General features: G+C 43.1%; 1 protein-coding gene across 3 annotated transcripts in view; it reads left to right on the top strand.

Annotated features, from left to right (window-relative positions):
* Window positions 1-16,328, top strand: part of TENM1 (teneurin transmembrane protein 1) — a 1,737,496-nt gene that overhangs the window by 1,658,655 nt on the left and 62,513 nt on the right. For all 3 annotated transcript variants that reach the window (XM_085608139.1, XM_085608140.1, XM_085608138.1), the window contains one exon: window positions 4,612-4,847. In XM_085608139.1, coding sequence (XP_085464265.1) covers window positions 4,612-4,847 — 236 coding nt within the window. The remainder of the gene's footprint in view (window positions 1-4,611; window positions 4,848-16,328) is intronic.

Below are 16,328 nucleotides of genomic sequence, written 5' to 3'. Positions count from 1 at the left end.
ATAGGTCTGAGTGCTCAGCTCCTTATCTTTAATTTCTCTCACTAGGGGGGCTGGTTTCAAATGGCCCCTTTCTCCAGCTAGGGCTATTTTGGACAATCTTTGGCTCATCTTGCTCCTGGTGGCTAACACTTGCCATCAGGAGCATAAAGTGTCCTTGCCTCTAAAGGGGATCTTTTTATGGGAAGCTGAATTTTCTGTTCCCTGTACCAGACATGTGTTCTGTTAGGGCTCCTGGTGTTATCTCCTGCTTGAGTGGCTGTCTTCCACTGCCCTTTTGCAGACAGCCATCTGAACACAATCCCTGCCACACTCCCCAGGTTTTACAGCCTCTTGGCTACTTGTAGGGCATCTGTATGTCAGCAGAGTCAAGAGCCAGTCCGTAGAAGTCATAGGAAAACTTCCGCAGCAAGTCCATTCTTCCAACCACCACTGCCCTGGAGAGACCTATCCTTTTCCTCAGTTTAAGATGGAATTTAAGCCATCTAGTTGATCCATACAGTGGCATGAAGTAGTTTCTCCTTGCAGCTGGGCATTATTTCCCTGTTGTCACTCCTAGGTCTAGTGTCTTCTCATCAGTCTCTCCCTCGTGCAGGGGTTTTTAAGTGGGGCGGGAAAGTTCTAGAAGTCAGTCACTACTGGACAATCTAGGGAGCCACATCTTCACTCCACCCCATCTCCAGCCTCCTGGACAGCATTCAGGGACAATCCAAGATAGCGACTTCAAGTTGTTTGCAGAGTGACCTTCCCTGAGAGCCTCAGCTCTGCCCTTAGCTGACATATCTGCCTAATGCTTTCCCACAAAAATTTCAAACACAAGCTCCTCTTGTATTGGCTATAGAGATCTGGCCCACCTCCTTTGTTTCTGTGGGCTGGGCCGTACCAACCCAGGTGCAGTGTGACAAGCTAATTAGAAAATATAGATATCCAATCCACATCTTCGTTTTCTATGTACTCGGTCAAGCCCTGTTAACAGCAACATTGTGTGGGGATGCCTTTAGTCCTTCTTCTGGACCAGAGTAATTAACTTGGTCCATGTGGTAGGGATGAAGGCCTAGAGTCCGATTACGAGCTGAACTAGGAAAAATGAGTGCAATAAGGATTATAGATATGATGTCAGGGACTGTAACTCTACACCTGAGATGCCTGTTTACCCTTGATACCTTGTTGATCTCCGTAGGCCTAAGTGGAGTGAAATCTCTACTTTTTTGCAGAAGTTGCCTATAATGTGTACTACAGTTTATGCACAACAGCCCTTCAGGAAGCACTCACATTATAAGGCCTGCCCAAGGTCAGTGGCAAACTTGAAAGAGTCCCTACTTCGACAGGTTACCATAATGGGCTGTGCAAGATGGTTGTCTCACACATGCAGGCTGCACATGTATGCACACGTTTGTGCTCATGTGTAACTAACCTCTTACCCTAGCTGTGCAGCAGTGGCCTTATCTTAAAAGGTGGTCACTGGCGGTTAGCACGCATAGGTGATTTACCATGTGTTTATCATGAGTGATACTCAGCCAGTGATATGAGCTCACAGTAAAACTCCAAAAACCAGGTAGTGAAATGGGAAAAATTCAGGGAGACTAAATGGGCAAAACTCCAGGGGCGGCTGGTAGGGGATGGGGCAGGGGGCGGGTAACAGTGGTGGGGTTAGGAAATAAAGAAAGAAGAAAACTTACCTGCTGGTAGCCCTCACCAGCCTCCGCCTCTCCTCTGCAGGAGCCAGCAACAGGAAGCACCCAGGCTTTCCAGACTCCCCTAGCCAAATAATGACTCTGCTGATAGCAGCGACGTGATTGGTCACAGCGCCGTGGTTCGACGCTCAGAGAAGGAGAGAGAGCCTAAGCATGTTCTTCACCCAGGCTGTAATATCTGAGTTATTTAAAGTTATTTAAGCTTTAAACTGAATCAGTACAGAATAAGGGTTGCAACTGAAGAATATTGGACACAGTCCCTCACCTTAACTCATTGGTCTCAAACTCTCCCCTTGCACTAATTACTCTGGACATGTGTCTTCTCCCTCAGTGCTCTGCCATAAACAAAAGCAAAAATATCTCTTTGTAAACCACTAAAAAAAAAAAAAATGAATACAATAAAAATTATAGTAAAATAGGAATCTCGCAATGAGAACAACATTGATGTCATGCTATTGCTCTTACGAGAGTAATCAACTAAAGTAATGTACTCAAGTCACCTTTTTAAAATCATTTTGTTGAAGACTTAAACACACAAAATTGATGGAAAGTGCAATCTAGAAACTCTCCTTACCATGAAATGGACAAATGATGTTTATACCTGAAACTCTGTTTAGTATTTAAATTGATTCCGAGAAAGCTGTGTTTTTCATACTTCAAGTTCAACAGATTGGTGCCTGCTTTGGATGGCTACACCGTTTAGTGTGCCCAGCCTGCTATCGGCAGAGGAGGACACATTCCCAAAGTGGGTTGCATATGCAGAGGCTATTTACATCTGTAATTAGCCAATTAAATTGTTAATTGATTTGATCGTTTATAAACGAAGATAGGATTTATTCAAGTGGTTCCTACAGTTCTTGGCCAATTGACAAAATGAAAATTAAACTAACATTCTGCTCCTTTTTCTGCTATTTTGTATATAAAGATTGAAATATGTGCACGATTGTCAAAATGTATTTTAATAACCAAATAGCCATAGCTTGGCTGCTAACATCCCAGCAAAACAAATGCCCCACTCAGCTGTATATCGAGGGCCTCATTTATGCCATTTTGGCTTAGGTGCAGCACAACAAGGCACCTTGCCGCCCTGCCCTACCCTAAGTGAAAGGGCAGGAATGTACGGTATTTAAGCAATACAGTGCATCTCTGTCCTTTCTGCCAGTGCTGGTGCTGTTTTGGCAGCCTATCGCCAATGTAGGCACCTTTGCACCACGTTGCCAGAGTGCCTCCGTTGCAGGCAGGATTGTGTTTCTTGTCCGCAGGCAGAGGCACAGAATGGTTAAACAAGAAAATGCCATTGTTAGTACAGCCACCAGGGGGAGCTCTTTGGGGTCGGCTCTAGATCCCTCTTCTATTTCTATTTTTGTAAACAACTCTTTATTTAATCTATAAAAGTGTAAGACCCATACAAGGAGGAGGAGTAGACTAACTGTTTTCGATTTAAATTATAAACATGTAGCAGCAGTTCATGTGGGAGACACATGTTCAACAATGATATGCAAAACGTGGATAAATTGTATTGATACAGCTGTGAAAATAAGCATCTTTGAGGAATCGGCCCATTCTATGTTTCAAATGTAAAACAATATACCAAGATGTCACACATATTTTGGTTTTGTTATACATTAATTGATTATTAGAAATCAGCCAAAAAGACGCTAATGGGGTAGGACAATCCTAGAGCCAGGAGGGGAGTGAATGGGATGAACGCCTACTTCTTTTTCATTCATGTATTTATTTACTTATTAATAAACAACTAATATATTATTATAGAACACCAGGTTTCTAGTGGTATGTAAGTGACCTGCCCAAGGAATAACATCTGAAACAATACCACGAGCCTTGTCAGGTTAGTTTCCCCATCCGTACTAACAATAATGTGCATGGATGTATAGAAAGATAAGAATAGTTAGTTCCATATAGCCTGTCCAGATCAATACCGTATACCTTACTTTAAACCTCAGTACGAGGTTCTCATGAAAACCAATTCCATGACAAGGCGATTTGGTATTTCCACAGAATTTACCCTCATTCAGATCACTTGTCTCCAGATAAATTCCATCTGCTTTTCACATGGTCATGTGTTGGGGTAAAAGCTTGAAGGCTTTTGGTCTGGTTCACAAAGAGCCTCGGCACTCGTGGTGGAGGCCCCACAGTCGTGGTGGTGAGGGGCATTCACTCATGGCAGGACCTGCAAACAACAGTTTCTCATTACAGAGGTCCCCCTATGAGTGAGGCCCCCCCATCACAACTATGGGGCCGGCGCCACGAATTGTGAATTGGGCCCACTGACTTACGTCAATACTCATAATCCAAATTCTGGTAGGACCAGAATTACCCCCAACACATGATGAGGATCTTGATTACCATCTCTTGCTGTCACACCGATGACAATGTCTACAAAGCAGTGACTGGGTTTACCACCAACATCCATTCTGTAATCCAGTACCATGCATTTAACACCCTTCTGGACACACGGGGCCAATTCACAAAAACGTTAATGGGTATGGGGAGTAGTACTATAGGAGTACTTGTTTGATATGTCTAGAATCCGGCCCGAAAGAGCTAACTCCCTCTTAGCAAAAGAGCAAGAAGGCACGGTCCTTTCTATTTGTAAAATCTATTGGACTGTCCCCTAAATATTCCCCCTTTATTCCCATTTTTAGATGTTTGAGCCTAATTAACAAAGGCATGTAGAACTACTTTACATACTCCAAAATGCCTTTGTGAATAGATCCCAATATTCCTCTTCTAGTAATGCAAGAGTTATGTGCCATAAGAGTGTGGCATTATGTTTAACCAACTCAGGGTCACAGCCACTTTGCAAATAAATGATGGTTTATAGTCCACCACATGCCTTCCTGATGCAGTCATGTATCTTTTACAGTGAACTAACCTCTCCTGTTTGCTTTATTGGCAGAGAACACTCTAAACATCTACCGAGTGAACCCGGATGGGTCCTTACGGGTCACCTTTGCCAGTGGAATGGACATCAGCCTGAATACGGAACCACACATCCTGGCCGGGGTTGTCAGCCCTACTCTGGGGAAGTGCAACATCTCGCTGCCCGGTGAACACAACCCGAGCCTCATCGAGTGGAGGCAGCGGAGGGAACAGAGCAGAGGCAGTATTTCTGCATTTGAGCGCCGCTTAAGGGTGAGGAGACCTGCTGTCCGGCACAGGGCCAATCGATGTTCACCGACAACAGTTGCTAAATATATTTATGTAATTGTAGGAAATGCAGAATTTTTTTGGATCACTTTAAAGCAAAAATGTTTTATTAATCGCGAATCAGACCCAAATGGATGCAGAGTCTTGTTGGTAGGAGGACTGGAGACAATTAAAGAGCTACAGGTAACAGATTATTTCGGACTGGCACTGGTGGAGAAACCCCTCCCTGTACAGCGAGATTTTGTTTTTACTCAATTTGCACACTTCCACCACCTTTGCTTGGCACAAAGTAAAATTGCATAATAAATTGGGTTGGAAAATAATTGGGCACATTTTTAAAAAAACGCAAATTTGTGTTTGCATTGTTTTGCATTTATGCTTATGTATTGTGTAATACTTCTGGCAAGGCACTGAAGTGCTTTCAGTCAGTGGGTAGCATGCTACTCCTTACATTTTAGACAACGAGTGAGCGCCCACTGCGATGAGGATGGAGTCTGACTAGTTGACCCAGTCAGAAGAAATTACGCTTCAGACACATCCTTGCTCAGTATTGTGGGGACTTGTTTCAACTTTGAATTCCCTCTCTATTTAAAGGCCATATTTTGCCCTTCAAGGGTTCATCCAAGACTCTGTCCCTACCCTTAAACCTAATACTGTGGGAAAATTCCCCAACTTGGTGGATTTGATAATAAAGTTTATCTACGGGTGTAAACATCGACAGATTAATTGAATCAGGCACTGCCAGTTGTGAACACACCTCAGTGTTTTGTGCACCTAAGTTGGACTTAGGTGTTCGAAACAAACTTTGGCCATTTGATTCAGATAGGTAGGGTGTTAGAAATTGGGTCTCTAGTTGGCAGAGGTTTGCAACCTGTCCAAGTAGGGAACACAATCGTATTCAGGGTAAGCAAGATACACACTTTAAATTAACCTGCGCTCACCCTCTGGTAGCTTGGCACAGAGCAGGCTTACCTTAAGAGGCAATGTGTAAAGTATTTGTGCAACAGACAAACACAGTAACCCAATGAAAACACCACAAAAAGACTCCACACAGGTTTGGAAAAAAGAGAATACTTATCTGAGTAAAACAAGACCTAAACAACAAAAATCTAATCAGTAGAAGCTGAGACATAAATATTTAAAGAATAAATGCAAAAATAGTGCTTAGAAGTCACTTGTAATTAAAAAGTTACTTGAGATCTCGAGAGACAGGTACAAACCCAAATTTCAGCCTGACCGCGGTGAAGGGCAGGGCGGCTACAGAACCCAGAAAAGGACCCTCTGAAGAAATGCTTTGGCTGGAGCAAGTGTCGATGTCAGGAGCGTACTGTGTCGTCAGTGAGCTGGCGCAAAGGGGGCCCCTCTTCATCGTTGAGCTCCGTTGAAGTGAATGCAATGCGTCAGTGGCAAGCCACGCTGGTTGTGGATCCTCTATCATCAAATAGCCACTGCATCAGCGTCAAAGGGCGATACATTTCTCATGCAGTTGGGGGATACATCAGTTTTTGCAGAAATCAGCTGCAGAACCCACTTCTGAAGCCCAGGACTGGAGGGGTCACCGCAGTCAAAGGTAGGACTCACATATGGAAGAGTCCGGCAGCACCAGCAAGATTTCAGGAAGTCTTTTGTGTCCAAGAGACTTCAGAAAACAAGAGGCAAGCCAACAAGCCCTTGGAGTTACTCTGGGTTCAAGTGAGATGGGTCCAGTCTTTGTCCTCAGTAGAGCAGAGATCAGCAGGCAGCAGGGCAGCTCAACAAAGCAGAGAGGGAGTTCCTCAGAACAGCCAGTCAAGGCAAATTGACAATCCTTGCAGCACAGCAGTCTTTACCCAAGCAGAGTTCTTCCCAGGTCCAGGAGTGTACTGATTTAGTAGGGTCAGAGCCCCAGTACTTATGTCCTAAAGTGCCTTTGATGGTGACTTCAAATGAGCTCTCTGAAGTCTACAAAGATACCTTTCAACCCAGTCCTGTATGCCAGGCTATCTGTGGGGGGTACATCAGTGCTTTGTGTGTGGACAGGACACTACCTATTGAAGTGTAAGTGTTAGCCCCCCTACTTCTTCGCTGTCCAGGAAGATCCATCAGAATGCTGAGGAATTAAGATGAGTGCTCAGAATGCAGATGAGCCTCACCTTCCTGTGTGTGAGCCTGTCTAGAGGAAATGCACAAAGTGTAGCTGTCACCCAGACCAGACGTGTATTGGAGACAGGGTGCAGGCACACAGATCAAAGTTTAGAGCGGAGAAATGTCCACTTTCTAAAAGTGGCATTGTTAAAATAGTAATGTCAAATCCACCTTTACCACTAAAGAGAGTTATCATTACTATTCCAAAGATATGAAACAAGATTTAGCTACTCATATCTAATGAGGAATTACAGCTTTAAAGTGTTTTAATGAATTCCTAGTGCTAGCCTATAAGAGGAGTAGGCCTCAAAGTAGTAGAAAACTAATGTAGTTGTTTGTCACTACCAGGACATGTAAAACTTAAAAGTACATTTCCTACCTTTTAATTGCAAAGCGCCCTGTGCTTAGAGCTGTCTAGGGCCTACCTTGGGGGGTGGCCTATGTCTAATAAAAGGCAAGTTTAATGCATGGGAAGTGGTTTTAAAAGCCAAACAGAAGAGGTAGTAAACTGCACACAAAGGCCTTGCAATGGCAGGCCCGAGACAGGTTTGAAAGGCTACTTGTGTGGGTGGCACAACCAGTGCTACAAGCACACTAGTAGCATGTAGATTGCAGGCCATTGTTATATGTATACCATTTTACAAGGGACTTATAAGTAAACTAAATATGCCATTCAGGTATATACTAATATCACCCTGTTTAGGGGAGAAGAGTCTACCCTTTATCACTGGCCAGAAGTGGTAAAGTGCTCAGAGTCCTACGGCCAACAAAACGATACAGCAAAATGTAGAGGCTATCATGCAAAAAGTTGGGGACGACAGGTCTAACAAATGAGTATTTAAATTATAATAAATTAATTTGGTAATTGTTTAAACATATATTCAAAGACTCATAAAACATTTTAAGAAAGACGACAAGGAACTAGGTGGGTTGATTGACATAAGTGCAGAAACCTATACCTAGTAAACTTAAGTCTAAACTCCTAATATAGACTTAGGTCCTAGAGTTCAGATGTTCTCATGGTTTCACTTTAATGAATGCGTAGAAGCAGGTGTAATTTTGCTTGTTTTAAACTATTTAATATGGAATAAAATGAAGCAGTTTTTTAGCTTCACATGCTAATTTTAAGTTATCTCAATTTGCCTTTTCAAAATAGAATCACAAAATCAACACCCTTTGTGAGAATGTGTTTCGTTTCCGTGTATGATTCAATAAGTTGTCAGACAAACTACTGGAGGACACATAAAAAAAATTCTGAAAGCACATTAAAAATAATTATCCAGAGGGAAAATATATTTTGTGCTGTGGATACACACTCCCTAACAACGCCAGGAAACAGTGGACACATCTATACCTTTCCCATTTTAGAAAACACCTTCCAATACCTCTTCGAGAGACTAATCTCTAAGGGTTGGAAAGGCTCTGCAAAACACATGCATGTATGTGGGCTTCAACAGCTTTTTGCTTGGCAACCTGCTAGGATGTTTGCCTGCCCGGTCCCTGATCTGACATTTTACTTCAGATGGTAACCCAGAAAAGTGGCAGATTTTTCACAAGAGTAACTTTCAACTGCTGTCAGAAGTATCCACTGAAGTTTGTGAATGAAGACATGGGGATTTCAGTGGTCTTTGTGTAGATGATGCCTTGTAATTCAGTAAGGGACAGGGAATATCTGTGGAGTTGATGTAGATGCCACTTGATTATGTTAATGAGGATCAGGGAATTTCAATTGTCGTTGCTGTCAGAGTGTCGATCATGACCAACTAAGTCAATGGAGATGAAATTTCAGTGGTCATGGCGTTAATACTTGGAACAATTGTTCAATTATATGTCAGGTCATTGTTTCTTTCTGAAAATTGTCCAAATCATGTTTTCTTTGGTACAGTTGGATAGTTCAAGGAATTGATGTAATGTGTGTCAATAAATTGCTTTATATTTTATTGTGGTATACACATTCAAATACTGCTTAACCTTTGTTTTTTATAAGAAAGGGATTAGAGAGTTCCAGCCATGGGTCAGTTTTTTAGTTTAGAAAGTCTACTTGGAAAGAAAAGAAACATTGTGAATTGGGTCCTACCTTACTGGGTTGGTTAAATGTGACCTCAAAACGAGAAATTCACCTGCAACAGTAACACTTAGAAATTGGAAAACCAAAGTACTTCAAAAGTATTTTGTGTGTTTTTCAGCAGTGTTTGAAAATGTTTCTTCATCGACATACTACACAGTTAAAATGAAGCAAATGTCCAAACAAATCAGATGGAAAGGGCCTCTGCTGGTCAGATATGCAAAACAGGCTTTCAAATTACAAAATGTTCTACTTCTAAGTTCACACCACATCAGCACAGCAAGAAGTTAAGTGCTAACAGTTCATGCATAAAATTGCTGGATCATTTCTAACAAGGCTCAATGGGATAGTTTGTTTTTCTGTTGCAATGTATTCTTCACCTCGCTGGTTCACTCAAAAATCAATTTTGTGCAGTAGTGATAAGGAGTCAGATATGATAATGTGAGTTATTATGATTATGATTGTTATTATGATTATTGTCAGTAGTGGTAGTATTTTTATTTGGGGCAGGAGCGTTAGATTTGAGATGCGCGCTCACATCATGTGTTTTGCATATTTTTGACTTTGCTTACAGTCCTGCCTCACTTAGGAATGTTGAGAATCTCATCTATGCATGTGTTCTGGTAAGCTTCCTCATGTTCTCTGAAGGTAGAAGAATTGCGTCTGTAGTATGTTATGTTCCTCCGTGGTATGGTCAGTGAGTCTTATTGTCTGAGGCTTGTTAATTCCCTATTATCTATCGCCTTTTGGCATTGAAATCAGTCTCAGTTTCCAGAGTCTCTTCTGTCGACTGTAGCTTTCACCACAAGGGAGTCCCGAGTGGTATTGAGTCCAGTATCTAAGTATGGGGGAGATTGTAATGAGATGCGCTCTCAGAAGATGTGTTTACATATGGCGGAGCCTAGTGATGATTCCCATCCTACCTACATTAGGAAAGTGGCGCCACTTGATTGCGTGATTCTTTCTGGGTTGAAACTTGTAGGGGACACCAGCCGACACCTGTGTAAGTGGTGTCAGTGAAAAGTACTTAGGGCCATATTTATGGCCAAGTCATGCAGTGCAGCACAGCAAGGTGTCTTGTTGCGCTTTACTGCATGACAGGGAAAGAGTAGGAGTGCATCATATTTAATTTAATACTGCACATTCCTGCCTTTTCTCGTGTGCTGGCGCTCTTTTGGCTGCCTAGCGCCAATGCAGGCACCCTTGCACCATGTTGCAAGGGTGCCTGCTTTCTAAGGAGGATTGTTTTTGTGCAAGATGGGCACCTTCCTGCACAAAAACAATCCCCCCTGAGGCGTTTTCCTCTTTCTATGTGTGCTGGTGAATGCAGCACACATAGAAAAAGGGGGGGGGGGGAGGGAAACCAGGAGAAATAAAGATATTTCTCCTTGTTACTCCTCGGCTGAGGAAGCATAGGTTTTTAGTGCATTCCCAGGTGTATCACTCTTGGTAAATCTGGGAATGCATCGAAATCCATGGATGTTGCGTGAGAACACCAATGCAACACCCATGGAATCATCTCCCTGGTGCAGAATAATGCAACGCAGCAATTAGTGTTGCGTTGCATTACTTGTGATTTATGAAGCCACTCAGAGCCAAGCAACGTGGCCTTGTGTGGCTTCATAAATCTCATTTTGAAGTTGCGTCGCTCTCGCGCCACACTCTATTGTGCAAGAGCAACACAAAGGAACTTATAAATATGCCTCTCAGAATGTCTCCTTATAATGAAGGCTAATGACCATAACCAAGTCCTCCTGCCCAAGCGTCTAAGCATGTGCTTTCTTTCAAAACATGTCATCTCCTCTGCTGTAGTCCAATTGTGTATTGTTTGCACTTCTTGAAATCAGCCCACCATCAATGACAAGCTGGTTGGTTTTCTGCCATTAGCAGAAACTAGTAAGGTTTGCCTCCTTAGTGATAAAGTTGATCCGTGGGCTACCCTTCAAAACTTTTTTACCACCACTGTTGGAATTGACCATCTTTTGTGTGATATTCCCCCAGATATGTTGCCTTCACTCTCCTATTTTTTCTGTACCTGTGTTAGTAGGCCTTAAGACTTAGCACGCTTTACTCCTGCTAAGCAGTGGTAAAGTAATTGTACTCTCCCTTCCAAGTATCATAAAATTGGTATACCTCTAATTGGCACATTGAATTAACTAAAAAATGTTACTACATGTATCCAGAGGTTGTAAATGAAGTGCTGCCAGTGGGTTACAGCACTTATCGTGCCACCCACTAAAGCATTACTGTGAAACCTGTCTCAGGCCTACCATTGCAGTCTATAGTTCAGATTTAAACTGCCATTTCGTCCTAATTAGATAAGCCTTTTGGCAGGCCTAAACCAAACTTTAAAAAAATGTATAAGGCTTCCTTAAGGTACTGTCACAAAAGGATCGTAAGGCAGGGTGCATGATATTAAAAAATAGGATTTCATTGTAGCAAGGCTACCTCTCCCATAGACTAACACTGGGTTACCTTTTAACAATAAGTGATAACTTCAGTTTGGGAGCAGAGAAATACTTCTTCCACTCATTTCAATCGTAATTTAAAATGCTCTTTACTGGTAAATTTGGATTTTAAATTACTATTCTGAACATTGCACTTTAAGCAAATTGGCACGTTTCTGCCTTTCCTTTGTTAGCCTAGACAGATTGAAGCCTGACCCAGGGAAGAGGGAAGAACTGACCAAAACCATTTTAGGGGTAGACAAAGGTGGTGACCCCCACACACAGGCGTGTAAAAGTGGCTTCCTTGTGCTTGGGGGGGGGGCTGTGTTTAGAAATAACTTATGCGTTTACTACCACCTGCTTCAGTGTTCCTTGTGTGTCCAGCAGATTACAGGCAACAATAAAAATGTTAAAAGAACTCTTCTGAGATCGGAGTTTTGTCTAGTGGCAGACTGGCTCATCATGAAGTAGCGGAAAGATTTAATATGAATGTTTAATATGATTGTGTATAATCACAGAACTGTATTTTATGTGGATAGCTCAGTTGGGTGCTAATTTTGTCACCGAGATTCTTTTGTTGCTTGCGGTTCATAAGTTACAATCCTAAAATAGCGCACTGACTTATGAAATGTCACTTAAGAGATACATGCGAACTTCACGTATAGGTTAGAGCAGTATGTTTTTCCCCAGTTTTTTATTATGTATTCCTAATATAGATGAAAAGGGTTTGTTTGGGTGGAAGTACATTGTTATCAGTAAAGACAATGCCAACCAGCGCTTTAAAACAAATGAAATGCAGGGCTGGGAACCAAAACTGGCCCTGGCAAAGTGCTAGGCCGGCCCCCCCGGGGGTTGGGGGTGCCGCCGAGCTCTTTGCCAGGGCCCGTTTTCAGCTGATTTTGTTACAGGGCTGATTTTGCAGCTGTGCTGCAAAAACGGCCCTGTAACAAAAACGGCCGCCAAGGGCCCAAAATCGGCCCCCACCTGTGCGGCCCACCGGGGAATTGCCCGGTGCCCGCTACGGCCAGTCTGGCCCTGATGAAATGCATGTGGGAAAGGGGCTATGGAGAGATGAGGGGCACTGGCCGAGGGTGGTAATGGGGAAATCCATAGAGACGGAGGTCATGGGCAGGGGGGGCTCCTTAACAAATTGTCATTTAGGGTGCCACCAGCACTGTAACCGGTCCTGCCACCTCCTTTGAATTGGTGGTAAAATATTAATGTACCCTCTGCATTCCCACAAAGATCTGTAGAGACATTTGTGAATGCGAAGAGAAAATATGGCCATCTATATGTTGTTCAGCCGAGCATGAGACTGGCTATAACATATGCATGAGCCAGCCAATGAGGCATGTAAGGACAGCGCACCCGAGAGTACAAATATGAAAGTGCTGCCTGCGAGTGCAGCCTCGCCGCATATTATGACTGTCGAACCTGCTAGTGTCATGTTACATTATGCAGATTTGTGCAGACTATCACGGGGGGATCCTGGCGCTGAGCAGGTGTGAGTCTAGCCACACTTAGGACCTAGTGGACCCACCTAAAAAGTCAAGGCTTCGGGCTTCACGCAGACCTCAAGACGTGACGAGGAGGCCCTTATGCGTAGCAGCAGGTCATTCCACACTTGACAGCGATGGAGGAGAAGGCTCACCCGCTGGATTCGGTTTTCCATATGCAAATGTATGTTCCCCTATCCGATCAATTGGTGAATCACACCCCTGACTCCCATCCCTCTATTTACGGCACGCACATCTGGTTACTTTTCAGTTGTGTGATCAGAGACGGTTTCATTATCACTAAAAGGTCACTTTAGCAGGAAGATAACTGACTGAGCGTGACCTGGCCAATTCGCTATGAATCTTATTCATAATGTGAATTTTCTGAGTTTATCAAATTTATGCTGCATGGCCTATGTTCTCTAAGCATTACTCAGATGATTTTCCTGATTACAATGACATCATAGCAGCCTGTTCACCCATCACAGAGTCATCCTTGTCTAGGTGCCATAACAGCTACTGGGTAGCTCAGCGAGCTGAACTCTCGCAGCTCAGGTAGATGAGAGTCTGCAGGTCACAAGTTCGATCCCTGGATGGGTCTCAGCTTTCCATCCTGTAGAGTCGTCAATTAAGGTGCCATTTTTTTTGGTGCTTGCACCTGCTGTTAATTACAGCGCTTAGAAATGGCGAAAAGTTGCTTTATAGATACATTTGGATTATTATATTAGAATGTGAAAGGCTGCAATTTTGTTCCGGTAATTTATCACGGAAACACTAAATCATACGATTAATAATTTATCCGAGAACTTTCTTGTTCTGTCTCGGTGCCCCTTATACCGAAGTGTTTTATGAAAAAAGCGTCTTTATTACCTTCGGGCTGGCAACGACTTTACAGATTTGCGGAACATGGCGGCAAGCAGCGGCGTCGCTTCCACTCGCCCAGGTGATGTTCCAAGTAATCTCGGACTTTATCGCCGTTCCAGAAGCGCCGATTGAAAGCCGCTGCCAGTCGTAAGAAGGCGCTGCTCATCGAAGAGGGCCCTGAGTTTAGCTGCCGCAATCAGCCTCCTCCACTTCATGTTCAAGGCCTGCCACTAACTTTGAAGGCAGCGCGGCCTCGTGCTTGCGAAGTGCGGCGCGCGGTACTTCAGCGACACCCCCCACGTTCCCTCTTCAGACAGATGGCAGAGGCCTTGATGTGGAGTTGATGGGATATCTTTTTTCCAGGGAGAGCCTGTCTCTGTCTGTGGCATGCGGTGCCGATGTGATCAATAAAGCTGTCAGGCAACTTCGACTTAAGCTATCAGGCCTCCGCACGCAGTCCCAGTACCTCCGTGGAGCATATCAGACGAAAACTGGCTTAAAAGTAAACTATCGCAACTTTTTTTAAAGGTGGAATCAAATCCGCAGAATATAGTGGAAAATCTAATGATATATGAAAGGATCATTTGAATTCACGATTTCCAACTCAATCCACATTTAGACAGTTTTGCAACTGGTTTTTCAAACAAGATGGTTTGGTGAGTTTAATGCTCGCGACTGACATCTGCTGTGATCTACATGTAAGGTGTGTCGAGCCCAGCAAGACCAACTCGGTCTTCCATACTTTTGAGGGGGCAAAACGAGTGATTTTAAATAGGGTAAGAGCAACAAGCTTAGAAGAGTGCTTAGAAGAAGCGTAAATAGTGTATGAACCACGGCATATTAAAAAAATAGTATTTCTGTTACGATTATCGAGCCAATAAAGTGAATAATGTGGTGAATTAATGGGAGGGGATTAGCACACAGCAGTCAAATTGTACAGGTAGAGCTGGCCAGTCACACAGCATAGGTGTGTGTGCGCATGTCTGAGCAGATGAAACATGTAGGGGCATATCATCAAGCCAGGCGATAAAATTATCGCCGCTTTAGCGGCAGAAAACTGCCGCTAAAACGGCGATAATGGGCTTAATAATATGCTCTATGGAATTCCAGTTGAAGCTCAGGTTAGATGTCCTTCACATTTAACATGGGCTTCAATTGGAATTCCATAGAGCATATTATCAAGCCCATTATCGCCGTTTTAGCGGCAGTTTTCTGCCGCTAAAGCGGCGATAATTTTATCGCCTGGCTTGATGATATGCCCCTAAAAATTTTATTTTCAACATTTCTATTGTGCATTGCTTTAAGTGGAGGGGCCCCTGCAGGGTCTCAGACCCGGCAGTAATCAAAAGCTTACTTTAGATAAAATTCGTCCCTATAGGCCTTATATTCATGTCCTTAACTTTTCAGGCAACACTTTCTTTCATTGTTTTCAGTCTCAACAATGACGGAAAATGGTAATCCGCATCAGCGATGCAGTCCCTGTGTACATTTCACGTTTTACTGCATCTCACATTCCTTGTGGGTATTTGTTTTTTGCAAATATGTTTTTGTAATTTTTCTCCTGGCAACATTTAAAACTTCAGGTTGTGGGTGGGTGTTTATCATGGGGCATGACTGAGAGCTCTGAAGATGAGGCAGTGGGCAGTGCAAGTTTCTTACAGAGCTTAACAGTGAGTCACAAAGGTGTTCAGACTTCATGCACATTCAATTCTTGGCGTCTTTGAAGAGAACACTGGTCAGATATGGGTCAGTTATATTTGTGATTCTATGGGGAAATATGGCAAAGAGATATACTGCTCTCAAAATATTGACAATGCAAAAGAGAAAGAAAGTGCAGTGCTTACAGGTGAGTGAGGGAGTGGGCTGTGAGTGTAGGGGATGGTGTAGTGCACTAGATGAAGCTCGTTGAGAAGATCAAATAAACGGTGTATGAGATATGCAGATGGAGGATTTCAGAAAGTTGTGAAGAAATAAACATAAATGTCTAAGAGAGTGAAAGGCTACAGAGGAAAATGGTGTGAAGGGGACCACAGAAGTGACTGAAACACTTTGAAGGCCATTTACTCAGTCCACACATTTACGTAAAGTTTAATTCACGGTCTCATATTTTCAAAATTCAAAGTTTTTAACTCTAAATATTCGCAACAAAATCATTGCTGTTGCTCATTTATTTGATACTGCCAGCAAGCATTGGGAAGGCCGAGGTTTGTGTCAGGTGTATACCCATTGTATATGTCTAGAAGCAATAACACAAAACTAGCAGAAAGGCACTCAAATGCTGGTCAGGGGACACTGTGAAACACAGCATTTTAGTTTTCATGTTTTAAGCCGCACCCTTGGTTACCCAAGCTACGTCTCTTGGGAAGGGTTCCTAGGCATGCTTCTTTGGCAACAACCCCTTTAGAGACCCCCACATTTCGCATCCCACTTAAACCACCTGAGATGCTTAAAGTCTTTTTTAAATATCGTA

Source organism: Triturus cristatus, chromosome 5_2 (genome assembly GCF_964204655.1).
Source record: "Triturus cristatus chromosome 5_2, aTriCri1.1, whole genome shotgun sequence".
Classification (NCBI taxonomy): domain Eukaryota; kingdom Metazoa; phylum Chordata; class Amphibia; order Caudata; family Salamandridae; genus Triturus; species Triturus cristatus.
Note: the sequence above shows the minus strand (reverse complement) of the source record. Positions and strands in the feature narration are given on the sequence as shown.